The sequence below is a fragment of the Aulonocara stuartgranti genome (genome assembly GCF_965226115.1).
Source record: "Aulonocara stuartgranti genome assembly, chromosome: 5".
NCBI classification, from domain to species: Eukaryota; Metazoa; Chordata; class Actinopteri; order Cichliformes; family Cichlidae; genus Aulonocara; species Aulonocara stuartgranti.
The window spans coordinates 26,509,670-26,528,319 of record NC_138943.1 but is presented as its reverse complement, the minus strand read 5'-3'; the positions used below and the strand labels follow the sequence as shown (position 1 = coordinate 26,528,319).

The 18,650-nt window shown below is 41.1% G+C and overlaps 1 protein-coding gene across 4 annotated transcripts in view; it reads right to left on the bottom strand.

The window, feature by feature from the left end:
• Positions 1-518: 518 nt before the first annotated feature.
• Positions 519-18,650, bottom strand: part of plxna1b (plexin A1b) — a 181,396-nt gene continuing 163,264 nt past the window's right edge. For 2 of the 4 annotated variants that reach the window (XM_082534175.1, XM_082534176.1), the window contains exons 22-32: positions 17,670-17,926; positions 15,042-15,108; positions 12,120-12,266; positions 11,574-11,733; positions 11,062-11,165; positions 10,754-10,862; positions 7,963-8,153; positions 5,675-5,844; positions 5,145-5,357; positions 4,908-5,058; positions 519-3,981 (exon numbers count right to left, since the gene is read on the bottom strand). In XM_082534175.1, coding sequence (XP_082390301.1) covers positions 3,886-3,981; positions 4,908-5,058; positions 5,145-5,357; positions 5,675-5,844; positions 7,963-8,153; positions 10,754-10,862; positions 11,062-11,165; positions 11,574-11,733; positions 12,120-12,266; positions 15,042-15,108; positions 17,670-17,926 — 1,665 coding nt within the window. In that variant the 3' untranslated portion in view covers positions 519-3,885. The remainder of the gene's footprint in view (positions 3,982-4,907; positions 5,059-5,144; positions 5,358-5,674; positions 5,845-7,962; positions 8,154-10,753; positions 10,863-11,061; positions 11,166-11,573; positions 11,734-12,119; positions 12,267-15,041; positions 15,109-17,669; positions 17,927-18,650) is intronic. The other 2 variants (XM_082534177.1, XM_082534178.1) reach the window with 1 other exon arrangement.

The window sequence follows — 18,650 nt, the reverse complement described above, 5'->3', positions numbered from 1 at the left end:
TTGGCTGCATTTTTAGATAAATAGTTGTATATGTTTACAAAATGTAAAATTTATATTTGCATTTCAAGTTATAAAAATTTACTAAAACATGTATTTATTTAAACGTGTATACTTACTGCATTTGAATCATTATAACCATATGTAACCACCTGCATATGTGTTTGGGGAAAAAAGGCTTTGATTTTGCTACCCCATTTGATTTCTTTGCCACCCTAAGAAAATTTCTCTAGATCTGCCCCTGGGTGTGACTAGGGCCTTGTGGTCAGAGTAAAGCAGGCAGCTAAACTTTCCTGGCAAAAGACTGTTTAAAGTTGTGAGGGTGACTCAATCGTCCATCGAGGGGGGCAGCATAAATGTAAACATTTGAGTAGCGGATTTTGGGGATCTCAAATTATGTGTACAGCAGACGGTCAAGTGATTAATGCAAGACATGTATCAACAAAGCTGCTCAACAACAACATTTTCATCTCTAAACACGGCTGATGACAAAATAAAAAAAATAAAATCCAAGCCACAAATTATTTAGCAAAAAATGTTTAATCTCTCCTTGATGCGTGTTTATTTACAAGTAGTAAATCTGCAAAATAGGAAATAACAGAATATTTACACAATGAATGTTAACCTGCAAACTTGTGACAGTCGCTTCAAGTCTGAAACTCTAAAAATGTATCAGTTATTGTAGTATTAAAATTCTTTAGCCACTATACTTGAAATTCCTTTGCTTTGCGTTTCCGTGGGTTCTATGCAACTTCCATTTTGAAGGAGGAAAAAAAAAAGAAATAATGAATTTCCAAGAATCAGAAGCGAGCAGGAAAAAAAACACAGAATGATGCCAGGACTTCATTTGATTCAGCAATGGTTTGAAAAGGCAAAAATGTGATGAAGCTGAGAATTAAACATGACTTTGAGCTGAGTCTACTCACTCTGAAGGTTGACAACAGCAGCAAACCCAGCAATTCAATCTACAGCCTACACTCTTAGGCCACCGAGTAACAATAAACACAAGTCAGCTGTTGTAGTAAACAGTGAAAAATGAATAGTAGAGAAGGGCAGCTGGAAAAAAAATACATGTGGACTTGAGAAGAAGGTCAATTTAAAAGGCAAGTAGCCATGCAAATGATAAACAAGCACGACTCCCCCAGCAGTCGTTTAATCAACAGAGCTACGAGTGGAATAGGACACAAATGGAGCATGAACCTGAGAATGGATTGAGAATGTGTAAGTGTCTTTGAAAAGCCTGACAGATCATCAGCTGGACACCACAGCCTCAGTTGTGATGAGGGAGTGAGTGAATTTGTCCCTACTGCACTCATACAGACCATCCAGAGGACTGCTGTTAACAGCACCACTGAGTCTCAGCAGTCATTCATTTCCACGTGATCTATACAGAAAGAGCACCAAAATGTATGAATGCAGTAAAAAGTCAGAAGGGGGAAAAAAAACAAAAAAACAAATCCAAAATATGATTACTTTTTTTGTTTTTCATAATAGACTAAGAACATTTTAGTGAAGGATTTCATTTCTATTAGAAATAATGTAACATGTGTAACCAACATGATGACATGAAAAGGAGAAATTTCTATCCAAGCATGGCCAGAGTGGTCCCTTTAAGACTGGCAGGTACATAGTGAGCTATCAAGTCCCAGCTGGGATGAAGCTCGTAAGCATACAGCTGTAGAAGTCATGTTGCATCTCAGACATGTACAGTAAACAAAAGAGGATTGGACAGCATTTATGATCAGCATAAAATGACAGCCCTAATGTTCGATAGAAAAACAAGGTACAAGAGTTAAAGCAGCAAGTCACATTTCCATCACGACAACACAGACGCTCATCTGATTCAACAATTTCATTTTGATCCTAGAGATCAGGAAAATAAACCTTGAGTTCGGTCAAGTACTTCAACTTCAGGCAAACTGAAGAGACTTTTGTCTTCTGCGTACCATAAAATGTACAATTTACAGATAACAAATGAAAGTAAAAACAAAACCAAAAAAAACAACCTGATTACAAAAAAATGGCAAACAGCTTTTGTTCATCATGAAAAAGTATACAATTTACAAATGAAGCAACAACAACAACAAAAAAACAAAAACAATATACAGACCAGTTTGGTTTTCGGCAAGCAGAAATAAACCCCTCTTATTTCTCACCATAAAGTCAAAAACCGTGACTTCAAAAAAAAAAACAGAAACAAAGAAATCCTCTTATGAGAGCAGTAATATAAAAAGCTTAAGCCACACATGGCAGTAGGCTAGTTTTGAAACAAGAGCTGCAGGCAAAGATGAGGATTACTCAGCCTCGTGTAGCTAATGAACCAAAGTGTCTCACCTCTGTACACTTCTATACCCTCCTCGTGGACAGAAAGCTTAAACCCATGTCTCAAACATATATGTTCTCGAGGTGGAGAAATAACACTAAGTCTTTTCTTTGCACCTCTGTTGTGAGAACAGAAAAAAGGGGGGAAAGTGGCTTGAGGCTGGAAATGGCTTTTCTGACTTTGTTTCTCCACAGTGAAGTTCTACTTGACCTCACTGTGGTTGCTGAATGAACAGAGTCTGTAAATAATAAAGACTTTGCTCCTGCAGAACCGTCAGAAAATGATCCTTTCAGGGATGGCTAACACAAAAGCATGACCTCTGGAAAGTTAGACAGGGTGGTATCAGCGCAAAGAGGAATATTTAAGGTAGTGCAATGTAGCTACTTCATTGTTCCGTCACTAAACTACGAGCCACTAAAACTGTCACCTCTTGACCTTTGAATTAAAGAAACAGACACCAACGTGGCCATGATAAAGCAACCATCCTGTAGGTATATATTTGGCTTTGTGAAACCAACAGATTGCACTGATTGAATAAGAAACAACAGCAACTTCATGTTATCACCGTGACACCATGAACTCTACCTGGAAGATGTGGAGATGGGCGACTTTGTGTTTTTTCTTTGTCACTTTCAACAAGGATCCTATGATGGGTTGTTATTCAAAAACTTCTTTTCAGTCACTAGGCATGTTCATATTTAAAATCATATGGTAGCACATTCCATCTAACAAAATGTCTTTGCACTAAACAACATTCAAAGAAAACATGGCACAGTACGACTTTTTTGTTTCTTTTTTCGTTGTTTTTTTTGTCCACATCAAATCGTGTTTTGTCTTATTTTTATTGTATTTGTTGGTTTGAAAAGAAAAAAAAAAAGAAAAAAGTTTACTCCCTAATCTTTCTTTAAAAACGTAGCTGTATTTATATATAATATCTATATAGTCTTGCTTTGTAACGTTTCTGTAAATTGTGCAAATTCAGCAGTAATACAAGTGGCGAGAGATCAGAGAGTGGGCAGTTGATTACATTTATACAAAAAAGAAAAAAAATTCTAACTGTGACATCTGGAGTCACATGACCTAGAGAGATCCTCTCTCCATTGGCTCATCACAGATTGGTCCGTTCCGCTAATGATGCCGTATATGGAGTTCTTTCCAGGCTTCCGTTGTTTCTTTCCTGACCATCGCGTCATCACAACAAAACTCCTGAAATCAAAATCAAGCAAACCACAAACACCGACATCCACAATAATCAAATGCTGTCGAGTTGACATGTTCTCCATGTATGTATGTGTGAAAAAACGTCCCGTGTCCTAGCCTCTCACACAGACACACTGTATGGAGCTGCAGACAAACACACACACATACACATGTAAGCGTACACAGGCCCCGCCCATCTCTGCCGAATCCCCCCATTTTGCAGTATACTGCCTCGGTCCTTTTGCAGTTTCGTCTGTCGTATTGTTTGGGGGTTGGAGTTTTGTTTGTTGTCTGGGTGAGAGGAACGTGGGAGAGAGACAGATGGAGAGGAGGAGTGAGGAGGAGCAGGAGGTGCTCGATGGTCCTCAGCTGGTCAGCGCCATTGTGTCGATGACCTGCTCCAGCTTGCTCCTCAGTCTCTGTCTCCTTGCCTGCTCGTCTCGCTCCAAAGCTGACAAGATCTGGGGGGAAAAGGGGTTAGAGGTCAGCAAATGCTGCAAAAAAACTTACAGCTCCTGCTTTCAAAGCACAAAGATGTTATTCCTACATAAGGATGAATAAGGACTCCCACATGGCTGGGTCATAAAGCATGCAAAAGTTGGTTTAATTTATTCAGTTAGCCCGACTAAATCGCCTCTTAAATGTCTTTTTTTTTTTTTTTGGCCTGTCCCATTTGGTTCTTTAGCCATCAGAATTGTTGTCTGAAGACCAACAAGGATACCCAATGGATTTACTTTGCCAAATGGATCATCGTGGCATTGCCGTATTGGTCCATTTGATCGACCTTTGTTTTTATTATTTATTTTATTTTCAGTTGTTACAGACGGGACAGACATGAGTGAGGGATAGGAAAGGGAGAAAGAAAGAGGAAGGAAAAGAAAAACAGAAGGGGAGAGGGACAGTGAGAAAGGGGGGGGGGGGGGGGGAATCTCCTGGATCACCTGTTGAGAGAAAAAGAATAGAAAACAAGCAAAAAAAACAAAAAACAAAGCAACATACTAAACACAACACCATCGCATTAATCTAGCTAAGTGTAAACAGCAATAAATACTAAATATTCAATGTTGTTGTGCAGCACACAGGACAGACAGCGCACAATGTGCTTTGAAGTAGCAGCCAAGAAAGGTGTAATTTAAGTCTACGAGCAGTGAACACCCGTGTGCACACCTGTGTGGATCAGCGCGCTTGTATTCAAATGGTTTCCACATGTAATGGTCTGCAAGAGGATTTAAAGAGCCATAGCCCTGTCCCCCAATCGCCTCTTAAATGTCAATAAGACTGAAGGTAAGTCTTTGTATACAGACAAAAGTAACAGCTTGTATTTAGTATGTAACATTAGTACAGCTTTGTTTCCTTCTCTTAGGTAGTACTAAGACTTAAATCTCACCTCGTCCTTGTACTTGATGATGTAGGAGTAAATCTCATGTAGGGCTGACATGCTGTTGAACTGGTTAGCATGCAGGCGTGACTGCTCTGCGAGGTAGGCACTCATGTCCTGATCGCTGATAGCCGGCATCCTGGAAATGTCAGAGTAGTACCTGGACGAAAACAGTTGAATATTTGTATGAAATATAACAAAACACACAAATGTAACATTCACGTCTAATCCACCATGCTTACATACCTTTCTACCCAGTTTTTATAGTTGGGGATGTCTTTAGCATAAAGCAGCTTGTTTGATGGTGAGTCCTTCCCTAGTTTATGCTCTGAGGTTGAACATGAATCCATGAAGGTCTGAGCCACCACAGACAAGCAGGCATCTGTAATACTGTTCTTGTGGATGTCAAATACAAACTGTGGGTTCTTGATCACGTTCACCCAGAACCTCAGTGGAAGACTGGAAGCAGTAAGAAAAAAGGATGAGCTGCAGAGCTACAAGGCCTGGTCTATTAATGTGCAGAGATACCACACCAGTGCATTAAGCTGCATACACACTGAACAAGCAGTCTCGAGTGATTAGATACTAGAACTGGCAGGGAAAAATACAAGCGTGGTGCATTCTGTTGCACTAACAATGTAAAAGTGTTCCATATTTGTTGGCTTACTGTCCAATATTGTTCCTACTGAGCAACACCAATGCCAACAAAACACAAACCAGCAATCAAATATTGCCAGTCATGCCCTTTCACAGCTTGCACACGCGCGCAAACTCACCAGTTGCTCTTCCAAGTGTGCCGTACATCAGGGTCTGATATGGAGTGTTTGTCTGCCTGCTCGTCCAGGAAGTCAAACATGTACTTGATGGCGAGAGGCAGAGCGCTGCCTCGGTGCGCTGTGCTGAAGATGGTCTCAAACAGGTCATCCACAAATTTCTGGAGCGTACCCTGAGCACAGGAATCAATACTGGATTAGGAGTTTTACTACACTAGTTGACATTTTCCTGCTCTTTGGGGCTTTCACGCAAACAGCAGCATGCAAAAAGTGGTGAAACAAATTTTAGAAATGTGGAAAACTATGTGCCAGTTTGTTTGTGTACATAAGATTTTGTCTCCAAAGATGGACATATAGAGATAAGTGTTTTGTCCCCGTTACACTTAATGTTTCAACAGTCCAGTTACACAACTGCCTTTGCTTGCACATTCTTCTTTGCTGTCGTGGCTGCAGGCGATGGCTGTCAGTAGCAGGTACTTGGGATGACTCTGCTTTGCTGTCAGTACTTCAACTTTGGGAGAATTTTTGATGATGTTGAGCACTTAGTGTTCTTTACAGTATTTAGGATAGGGCCCAATGAGAGTTCAGCCTAAGGCTGTTCTGCAGTGTTTTACCACATCGCACAACTCTGGAGAATTCAGAATCCTAACAAAGTTCTCTGAAGTTGAAATGATTTGATATTTCCCACAAGTTGTCACATGTTTGTCCCCGTTTTCAAGCATCCAGGCCACGTTTTACAAAACCTTTTTTGAAGCAGCCACAAGATGAATTTGCAGTTTTGTATTCGTTCACACATTAACAAATCAGCTTCCTAAACACACACACACACACACACAGGTGTGGGGGCTGTAATAAATAAGAACAAACTGCAATGCTTTAGGTGCCCCCCACCCCATTTGTCCTCCTCTGGCTTGTATGTTAATCACTTCCCAGTTGAGGCAGCATTGATGCAGCTAACCTTGCAGTTTCATAGCTGGGAGCTCATGGGAGCTCTGCAAATGAGAGCAAGAACCTGACATGGTTTTAGCGTATGGACAAATGACATTTTATAATTAATGCAAAGAGGTATGTTTATATTCAGTGGTATATGAGCAGAAACCAACAGAAGGCCACGTGTTTTTATGTGTGTGTTTAAGATGTGCCAGAATTCACACATTAAAGTCGTCCATTTCTCGCATTTAACAAGTTTAATAAAAAAATGCTAATTTGGCTTTTCATACATCTAATAAAACCCTTTTTTATATACCCCCTCGTTTCTCTGGCCCGAACAGCAAATGCTGACACTTAACTAGACTAAAACATTTGTGTTGAAGGCAACATTTTATCATATTATATCGTCAAGTTAATCATTGGAATCCATTATTCAGAGAACAGAACCGCTCTTACTCTTGAGGAAATGTGAAACCAAATGGGTGCATTTTGAATAAGAGCTTTTCTCTTAATGACTTTAGTTGTTTTTTTTCCCTTGTGCTTAAGTGCAGTTTGTAACAATTAATGCAAAAATTAAACAAAGGTGTTTCTTGAAGGTAATTAGCACTGCTAAATTAATCCTTAAATAACATTATTTTATCATCACTTATTTTAGTGGAAGTATGAATTTGGGCAAAAGCTTTTACTTTATAGGAAACGTGTGCTTTAGACTGTACATAAATATATATGGCTGCAAGGCTTTCACAGCCATTTCTTAGCTGTTCTTTTATAGCTCTGAAAAGCTGTTGTTGCTTTAGCAGCTTCAGCAGTTAAAGAAAATAAAATAGTTTCTGTTTCACAACCTAATCTAACAGACATGGAGGCTCAGTCACACACTGCTCCGTAGTGGTTAACAACTAACTCGGGGAAGAAATACAAATTACCTGCCGTTTGTTTTTGCACAGTATCAACAAACACTTGACCTAACTCCAGCCTTTAAACCAACCTCTCTGATCATCATCTGAGGACACATGCTGCATAAAAACCTAAACAGTTTCCACAGTGTGGTCTGGAGGACATGGAGGAATTAGGTGAATAATGATCGTGGGGTACTGGCCTGGGCCTAAAAGCCCCGAGGCCACCAACAGAGGGCCCAGTAACACCAACCAAACAACTCAATAGTCAAAGGTCAACCTCCTAATTAAGACTCTGCATATGTGTGTCTTTGTGGAAAAGGTTACGAAAAATGTTAATGAGCTTAGAGACCACCACCAAACAAAGGTCAACAGGGGCTGCTGGTGGAAATGGGCTACATGACAGGGATGTGGTGGAGTCGGGAGGCTGGGTCTGCGCGTGTGAGAGAATACGCAGCCTCTTTTTACCTTTGTGGCCAACAGTCTGGTCAGGTAGATCTCAGACACCATCTTGCTCCCTCTGTCTCCCTCCCTCTGGTCTGAGTGGTCGTGGTTCTTCACCAGATGCCATAGCTTGGTGCCGCTCTCGAGGTCAGGGGTGATCATGGGTGTTCGGGAGCGCAAGCTGTCTGGACTACTGGCTGTCCTGAGCATGCTCTCTGCACAGAGATAAAGGAGGACGTGTTGGAGAAATAAGTCAAAGAGCCAAAAACCTTCATGCTGCTCTGTGTGTTAAATGCTATAAATTATGACTCATGCCGTCTTAATCACCATTTCAAGGAGAAACATTTATATAAGAAGAAAAAACAATGAGACAAATGAAATATCTGGCATAGCTGAAGACGGCAAAATCTGACTGAAGTTAAAAGCACTATTGAAATGTGACAGCTTTTTCTACTTACATGTCACTCTTTCACTGCAAAATAAATTCATCTATCACTCTCTCACCTGCCCCCTCTCTCCTTTTGTCGGACATTGATGTCATATCTGTGACACAGAGTATTACGCTTCCACTTTGAATGCTTGTCAGCTGCGTGACAAAGCAGCAAAGGACTGAGGGGTTTGAAATTGTCAGGACAGAATGTGAACCAGGTAAGCTCGGAGCAAATATGATGGGGGTGTTAGTGAGTATTATGTGTATGCCACAGTGGCAGGGCTCTGGAGTAGAGTTACTCTGTACAGTTATAGAGGTAGAAGAGAGGGGGGGACGGGGGGGAAACGTCGTGAGGAACTGAGATCTACTTCACAACATTAAACCAGTTATTACAAATATGGCATTTTGACAGCTCTGACATTTTGTTAGCTTAAAAATGTATCTAAAATATGCTGTTCTCCATGTGACTCTTTGATTTCACATATGTAAGAAACTTTCAAGATTTCTGATTCCTTTGCAACAACTTCAGTGCACCACTGCTATACTGTGTTTAGCTACGCTGTTGTTTTCCATGTATGCCCCCAAGAAGGCCAAGCATTTGTTTGAACAGATGTTCGAGGTTAAGGGATCATTAAACAGTCTTCTGCACAATCATGTATACAAGGGAAGCTTCAGGTAGCTGTCTGTGACAGCTACCCCCCCCAAGGCAACTTTACTTAGACGAAGGAAGGCAAACACAAGAACAAGTAGTTTAAGTGAGCTAATATAACCAGATGAAAAACAGCTCTATTTTCCTGATCTGCCTCTTTAGGCTGAATGAAGGACATCAGTTTTATGTCTGTTAGACTTTCATGTGAACTAATATTACACCTGTAATAATTTATCACATAAGATATGAAGAACATCAGTGGACAGAACTGTGGCGTAAGTGAGTAATAGGGCTGCCACAAACGATTATTTTGATAGTCGACTAGTCACCGATTATTTTTGCGATTAGTCGACTAATCAGATCATCATCCATTAGACGTAAAACTACAGCTTATTGCACCAGCAGCATCTGCTCTTATATAACTATCATTAGCTTACAGCTTTAAGTGTTTAAGGTATGTGCTCACTAAAAATAAAGACAAGATGATAGTTTGTTAAATTTTTATGAAATTTGCAGATTGTTTCGGTGAAGTTTAATAAACTCCTTGCTATCTAAACTATAACAGGACACTGGAGTATATTCTGGAGCATCTCACACTTCTGATAATCAGCTGTCTGCTTGACGTTTATTCAGCTGTGCAAAAACTATAACTTTAATCTCAGACAAACTGATTTACTCAGGAACAAATAAAATACTAAAAAAAAAAAAAGCCAAACAATAACATTTTAAGTTATCTAAGTGACTCATATATATTTAACCTGAGTAGCGAAAGATGGCGGTGGGTTTGAAAACGATTTGCGGGGAGTCCGGTGTTCTCACGGCGCTAGTGAGCCTAGCCCCCGGCTCGCTAACGAGCTAGTGGGTAACAGATGTCTCCGAAAACGTCGGAGCGCTTTTGAAAATATGTGGTGTCCTGATAAACTGAGCAGATATTTGAGGTTTACACAGCTACATTCTCGCCTGAAAATATGTTAAACGTTTATTTTGTGACCCAGAAAGAAGAATAAGAGTAACATTAAAACTAACTAGCTGCCGCCATTGTTGGAAACTGCGCTGGGCCGCGCTATGAATTCTGGGACACAGCTGCTTCTTCTTCTTCTTCGGGGTTTAACGGTAGCTGACATCCTTGTACATGCAATGCTGCCATCTTCTGTTTCAGTCCGTTATTACACTCTTAAATCCTGCCACTTATTCCTGCGTCTTTTGTGATCTTACAAAGTTTCAAACGACGCGTCGACTATTAAATCAGTCGTCGACGATTTTGATAGTCGACGTAATCGTGACTAGTCGACAAATCGTGGCAGCCCTAGTGAGTAATAATAAAACTACTATCCACTCCTCTACAGCAGAGAGGAGAACTGACACGAAACTCTTTCAAAGGTTTGGAACTCACTTAAAACACTGTGTGGAGAAATGTACTATATTACTGATAAGGGCACAAATACTTGATTAGCAATATCATATTTAATGGCTTCCAGGGGCCAAAGTATGTAAATTGAAACCAGTATTTGTGGAACAGTTTGAACCAAGTCCCAGGTCATGTAAACAGGTGTGAAAAGCACTGAGCTAATTTGCTAATGTAGATGAGACAGATGCCAAATTAACATGTGAAAGGTTCTGAATGATGTTTTTAAAGGTTCTTTCTATGAACAACATCCCAAGTTTTGCAAATAAATAAATAAATAAAATTAACAAGTCAGAATTTTTATAATTCCACACATACAATACACACACACCTTCTTTCGTACCGTATCTGCTGAGGGATTTGGTGAATGTGGAGGAGTTGGAGATGTTGTAGGCCGAGTTCTGTTTGGGTACCAGGGCAATCACTGAGCCATCTGTCACCTGAAGCAGACATTCAACCAGCAGCAAGATTATTGTCCAGCCAAAGAAACTTTCACAGTGCTCACATGGAATTTATTTCTGGATTTTTCATTTTGATAAGTAACCTAAGAATCCATAAATACGCCATCAATAAGAAGCACAGAGGTTTTTCTCCAGCATAGCTTCAAGGGATTCTGTGCTGTATTAAGAAGCTGGTTACCTGGTAGTGAGCTAGGGTGTTGAGTCTCTTCCAGTCATTGTCGATCTTAGTGGTGACATCTTCATCCTGAAGGATGATACGAGCCATCCTGCCCTGCCGCCATTCTGTCAGACACACACAAGAGTGCTAAGTAAGGTTGTAATGTTTAATAGAAAGGGAATAAGAATCTTTCAAGACAGACAGCATAGACAGAGTCAGTGCCCCTTTTAGGCACACCAATCAATTCTCATCATAAACTTAAACTTCCAAACAGCAAATCAGGTTTCTACGACTTAATCTACTGTAATTAGATCGAATTCAGAGTGAGTGTAGTGCAGTTTTACGGACTTTTAAACACATTACTAGATGTTTTTTAGGATCAGAATTCCCACTCCTGTCAGAAGTGCCTCCCTTCTGTGTCAGAGAGCTCTTGAAGCAATTCCCTCTTTATCTCCCATAGCAGCGCAGCTGTGTGTTATGACTCTCCGTGTGATTTGATATTTGTATGTTGTTCATTTTTTCCAGCTCCTTACCAAGGTCCATATCTGAGGCCTTCGGTCTCTGGGAATAAGGCGTCCCTTTGTACACAGCATCCAGCAGCTTTTCCTTCACCTGTGTCACTGTGTCACAGTTCAGGCTCTTCACTGTCACCTCTGGAGCATTTTCATTCTCCGGGTTCACACAGTGCAGCGTCTACAAATGCAAAGGGCGGAAGGGAAAGAGCATTGTTTCATTTAGACCAGAGGGTCAGCACAGACTGGAAGTAATAACTATTGATGTGTTAGAGCATGACCCTGTGGTTGTGTTTGACCTGCAAAGAAACACTTCATATGGCACCTCAGAATCAGTGTTAAAGAGCAGAAGGGGTGCACAGCTAGCTATTTATTCCTATCAATACAGGCATAATAATGATTTAGCAGGTTGGATCCTGTTTTGATAAAAGAATATTTTCCAAAATTACTGGACAAATATCAGCTCTGCATCATTGCGCTGTTTTAGTTGTAAGCATCCATCTGCTTTACAACCTTGTTCAGAAACAAATGCGCCTGTGTCCAGAAAGTATGTTTTTGAGTACTGACCAAAGTCTTGTAGTCAATTTGCTGTCTGATGAGTTTATCCTCGCTCAAAGAGTAGCGGGCTTCTCCTGTGATTGCATCTATTGGCCCCTTTTCCATTTGTTGCTTCATGGCACAGTACAGCATGAAGAGAGGTTCCCCGGCACATTCCTTCAAAAAGTGAGACACGCAGTTGTATTATGAAGTAGGAAGAGACAGGTATCAAGGAAAAGTGACAAAAGGTTATATGAAGAAAAGGAGAGAAAGACATACTGTACAAAGTGAAAACTGAACATTGAACTGTTCAAGAACTTTCCAAGCAAAAACACGGCAGCAAAAAGTGCATAGCTTTTCAGAGCAACTCTTCAATTATATTTCTAATCTTCTTTAAGACAACCACAGGCGAAGCAGTAAAGGACAAGGCCACGGCTTGTGTTGGCTAACAGCACGCTAAAAACAAAAACCCTCCCCCCCCCTGACACAACCTCCAGCCTCTCCCCTGTGTCTCTTCCTCAGTAAGAAAAAATAGCCTCTATTTGTGTGTGTGAGCAAGTGAGTGAGCAAGGAGGAGAGAATTTATAGTGTGAGTGAGTGGCAATTGATGGAGAAGTTAATAGAAGGTTAACGACTGAGGGGTGAAAAACGCTGGGAGAAGCACTTTGGTGTGTGAGACGTGTCAAATGGGCAACAAGCACTGGGATGTTGGGTTCCCTGTCTCTCTTTTCTTCACACTCGTTTCTGCTTCCCCTCTTTTCCATTCACTTGTTCAGCAGGCCTGCAAACTAAGCACTGCCTGTATGGCTTTGTATTTTCTCCTTACAGGTGTCATGTGCCGTCTTTCCTGACTTCTTGTTAATATTTTAACACTGCACAGTGTTGATTTTAACTAATTGAGATATATTTATATTTTATGACCTTCAAATTAGGTGCGCTGATGAAAAAGCATTAAATTATGATTTAATTACTTGCAGCTCAGGAGGTCAGAAAGACTGAGAATTACTGGTTTAGATAATCTATCTTAATCATTGCTTGTTTAGAATAACTTAGTGTTGCAATGCTGTGCAAATCTCTGATCTCAGCAAGCAATTTGTCGAGTACATGTTTATCGCTGCAGACAAAACTGATGACGTAAATGCGAAATGAGGATATATATGTGTGTGTGTGTGTGTGTGTGTGTGTGTATTTAAAAGCGTTCATGGTGTGATAATGTTCACATTAGTGCTTTTTAACCAGTGATTCACATTTTCTGTCTGCAGCTTTGTGCCTTGAGGCAAAGCCGAATATTGCAAGTGCTGCCCTCCGAGCTTCATTGGACATGTTCATGCATCAACGCCAGTCAGTCATCTTGGTGAGCTGTCAGATGAACTCTGTGGGATAATCTAGCACTGCCTGCCTCCTATGGTGAAAACACAGCACACTGGCAGACGTCCTCTCTGTCTAGCAGCATACAAACCAGCTCTGCGCTGCGTCTCAGTCCTTCTGTCTCCTTCAAATGGTGCCAGTGAGGAAAAGCAGCACTGATGCTATACGTTTCTAAAAGCATTGTGTCGCGCAGACATTTTGCTGCGCTACAGTGTTTTTGACTTCAGTGTCCTGTTAAATTAATTATAATATATGCCATTTGTTCATTGAATTAATCTAAAGCAATCACATTTTATAATTCGTCTAAAATTCTCTCTAAAGCAGAATAAAGTGACCATGTGATCCCACACAAGCTTGTGCAACAGAGGACAAGTGAATGCTTAGAATAGGGTAATGGATAAAAGGATTTGTTTTCCTATCTCTTGTTCGTTTCGTAGGTTAAAGCTCTATCTCTTTGAACAGGTACTTGACCTTTACCCATCTCTATTTACACCTGGCTGAACTCTGAAATTGTTCCAGGCCTTTCTTTCATGTTACTCCCAAAAACATAGGAGAAAGAAAGGCATTAAACTGCAAAGGTTGGATGAAAGCGAGGCTTAATCTTGCTGCTAGCTACAGAAACTCTTTACTTCAGTACTCATCCCCCCACCCATATTTCCCTACACGCCCTTTAAACCCTCCAAAAACACCTCTGCCCTCTTTTTAACCATTTTCTTTCCACAATCTTCCGTGTTTTTGCTTTTTTTTTTTTTAATTGTTTCTCTGTTATTTTTGTCTCCACTAAAGTTCATAAACACAGCTGCTGAAAAAATCCCTAACAGCTTTTCTGATAACCCACTCCCCTTTTACTGAACCACACTCTCACCGTCCAGTCTCTAATTTGGAGCCAAGACACACATGCGTGCACAACCAGAACGGACACACTCGCATACACAGATGCTAACTGGGATCCCCGAGGGCTTGGCTGGTTTCTTGTCCACCAGAATGCCTGCCCTGGCGGGGGTTTAAGGCCCCGCTGCTAACTGATTAGTTGCAGCAATGTTTGAAAGCTGAGAATGTGTGTGTGGAAGCAAGAATTTATCACATTTTAAGCTATAGTGAGTCCCTGTGATATGAAATCAGAGAGAGGATTTCAAAAAGACAGACAGAAGAGAAATAAGAGAATGCAATTGTGTAAGATGTGTGGCTTCCTGTTTTGATAAGCCCCAACTGTCTGAAGAGCCATCCAGACACACAGCCATGCATACACGCACAGACACTTTCCTGGCTCTAAAAGAATCAAGCTTGGGACAAAGAAAGGACAGGTTAGTGCGACAGTCTACGGTGATCAAATCAACATGGCCAGCTGTGTCTGAACAGTGCTTCAGACTCTGCAGATCCCTCAACTGGTAGAAAGAAGAATTTACCACATGAAAGGCAGAGGTAAGGAATAGGAACCCTGCTGCCTCTGCCTTATCTAATGCTGCAGCTGTGAATGTGTGCGCTTGTTAGTGAGACATTTTTCAATTCTCAAACACCAGTGGTGATGCTGTTGCTTCTGCAATTGTGTGTATCTGTGTGTGTGCGCCTCTGGGACAGTTTTACCTTGAGGAACTTGTAAAGCAGGAAGGTGAACCAGTTGGTGAGCATCTTCTCAGCAACCGACTCCGTCCTGGGAGACCGATGAAAGAAAATGGGAGAGAGAAAAGAGAGGGTAATGGGTGAGGGTGAACTGGAAATAAAAGACAGTAGTATGTGCCACAAGTGGAGCGTAAAGTCTCTGTATGAGGAGGTTTTGGCATCTTGGACTGCCTGGTTATAATCTATGGTCAAAAAAACAAACATTTGAAACACGCTTGCATGTCAAAGACACTACATGACATTATCAGTCTTCATGCAGTTAATCTTCAGACAACCAAAGAAAAAGATAATGTAAGAAAGCAAATCCTTCAGTTTCTTACATTGCTCCATCCCCTCTTCACACTACCTCTAGGCAAACCCACTAATCTTCATAAAAAATACAGCAATTAGTATAACTCGCTAACTTCTCTCGTTAATCACAAAGCTGCCATGTAATGAGGGGAACCTCCGCACGTGCATGTGTCAAGCAAACACGTGAGCAACAAGTGCATGAAATGAAAACCGAGCAATTAAATGACTTATTGTGTCTAATTTGTTAAATACCTGAGAGGGACACCGGCACTCTAGGTATGTGGGTGGAAACAGGGGGGGGGGGGCAAATAAAAATCTTTCTCTGTGTTACCGCCACACTTCCATGCTTTTCACATTAGAAACACTTGTTTTCTCTTATATTGACGTGGGGTACACCTGTGTTATTAGGTTATCTAACTGGGCCACGTTCCAATACTTATCGCAAATATTAGTCGTTCGGTCATTAGGACGGCACCATGGGTGAAATGTGAAGACAGCTACATTATGCTGAAAAATTTTCATGCCCAATAAATAGTAAGAAAAGAGGAAACTCTGGAAACTAGGCCAATGTAGTAGTAAAAACCAATAAAGGCCTGTAGCACAAATGAGACACGTACTCCTACGCTTCTTCAAACCTTCCTGTTTGACTGTTGGATTTATTGAATGGATGCAGAGCATTTTTTCTTTTTCATGCCTGTCAGCAAAATAGAGAATGAATGATGAGGCAGCGGAGAACGCAGGTACAGAAAACATAACGAGTGAATAAACCGGGACAAACCCCGTTTCTGAGCACGTGACGTCCACTGGTAACTTCTAATCTATGCCCCTGAACATCATTTTTGAACACGTCGTACGGGAATAAGCGATGACGCATTTGTGTTTTTGCCAGCTGCACACAGACAATGAATCTCAACGCACAGTATACAAAACAACTGCACCCAATGCAAAAGTATAATTTCATCAAAGGAGGTGGAGATCCCCATGGGAGAGGACTTTTACATCTATCTATTGACTAAAAAGACCTAAACAGGGTGAACCATGTGCAACAATTGCAGAGCTTATTAACACCGACTCCTGAGGCAAGTGTAGTTAACAGGGACAGCGTGTTGTGACCATACGCCCCAAGAGGGGATTGGAAAAGACTTCACACAGGCACGCTGGCTGAGAGTCATTTATTTGATTAGATTTTTAATTAAATATCTCTCAGAGGAGTAGGAGAAGAAAAAAAATGTAACTTTTTTTTATCATTTAATGTCTAATTCCAATTTATTTGGAGACAGGCCATTTCTCTAATTGTGTCTTTCCTTAAATATGTGTATCCTTTTCTGCTCGGCTGTCAGCAGTAGCTCATTTTCCTTCTCTTTTCTCCCTCTGCCTATCTGCTCTGTACTACCCTTCCCTGTTCTTTCTCCCTCTTTACCATCTCTCCTCTATATGTTTCACCCTTCATCAATTTCCTTGTAGCTCAAGTCTCCCTCCAGCCACTTGCCCTCTTTTTCTGTCAATCGCTATTTCACTACCTTCTTTTACTTCAGCCACTTTTATCTTGCTACCTTTTCCCTTTTCACATCTCATTTTTGCCTTCCCCTGTTTCTTACTTTCCCCTTTCCCTACCAAATCCTTCTCTCTTTACTCTTCACACCAACTCTTGTAAATCCTCCTCTCCCTCTTTGCATCCCCTGCATCTCTTGTACTTCCCCCCCCCTCTTCATCTTTCTCTGTGTGTTTGTGAGAAATGAGAGAGCAGTATGTCTGACTGTGGCTCCAGTGGGACTGTATGTGTGCTCAGGGGTGTAATCCTCTCTGACAGGGACAGGGTTGAGAAATAGAGAGGAGGTAACGTCACACAGGCCTCTAAAAGCTGCAGTCACTGTCCCCTGCCTTCCTCCCTCATAACTTCAGCCGCAAACTGAAAAAATACATCACTCGATACTCTGACAAAGAATATATGTTCATGTTCTCCTCTTCCCTTTTTAATGCTACAACAGGTCTAATTACGTGGATTATTTGAATGTGCAGCAGCACTGACATGACGAAATGAAAAATTAACACTACTTTTTTCCCTTATTTTTTGTTGAATTTAATATAATTAGTCAGGGGTTTTTTGTTAGGGTGCTTCCTGTCAAGAACATCCCAACACAGCGAATATAAGAAAAAGGAAAAATACCTGAAAACACACACGCACAAATGCATTTCCTCAAACCCGAACCTGCAACTAACTGGTGCACGTGTGGCATGTTTTTTTCCCCAAAGCCAGGTTTTAGCCCTTTCCCTCCCCTTCTTATTTCCTGCTTTTTGTACCTCCTGAGTAAGAGCTTTGGGTGGTTCTTGCTTTCCAGGTTTTTGTCAATGAGGTCAGACAGGAGCTGTTTGAGGACACCGGTGGCATACTCCATCTCTCCTTGCAGTGCTGTCATGATGAGGGAGGCCACGTTGCCCCTGTCTCGCATAGAGAAGGACCTCTGTGCTTCCAATGTGCGAATGAAGGTCAACAGAAAGTGCTTTTTGGTGAGTAGCTGGCCAAACAACGTCAGGGCCTTCTCCACATTGGCGGGTACCTGAAGGAGAAGGGGACGGAGGTGATGAAGGGGAAGGAGAATTGGGAGAAGAAGGAGTGTTGAATAAAGAAAAAAAGAGGCAGTCAATTGTTGGACAAGGAGAAGATAAAGTGAATGGAGGTGATCATGGTAGGTTTAAGGAAGCATACAATTCACAGAGGAGAAGAAGACAACGAAGAAGGAAAGGGAAGGTAGAAGGTTGGTAGAAAAGAGTAAAGAAAGATCAAAGATAGCGATATAGGGGAAAATTAGATAAAGGGACTTGAAAAGATTGAAAATATGATGAACTGGTTGTGAGTTATAGCTGTGCAATGGATTCATGAGTATGTTTTAAAACAGGATTTATCAAATGACATGAATAAAGAGCCACATGTGCGCTATTTTCTCTCCATGCATAATCATGTCAATACTCTTATATTTTCCACATGCATGTAGGAAACGGCACATTGCAGCTTTGAAAACCTGCCTACTGTTGAACCAGTTCTCTCTATCCTACAACCCTCACTGTCATCCCTTTTCCCTCTTCTCCTCTCAACGTAACTGGCAGGCCTCCCCTTCTCAGGTAAAGAAAGTGAGGCTTGAAGTAAGAATGTGAGCTTTAGGCAGTAATAAGAAATTGATCTGCCTGCTAGCGCACTATTGTGGCTTGTGATTGCCTGGGCCATCCAAATGAAAATCCAATGTTGCGCTACACTATCCCTTTGGAATACAGTTGATAGCACAA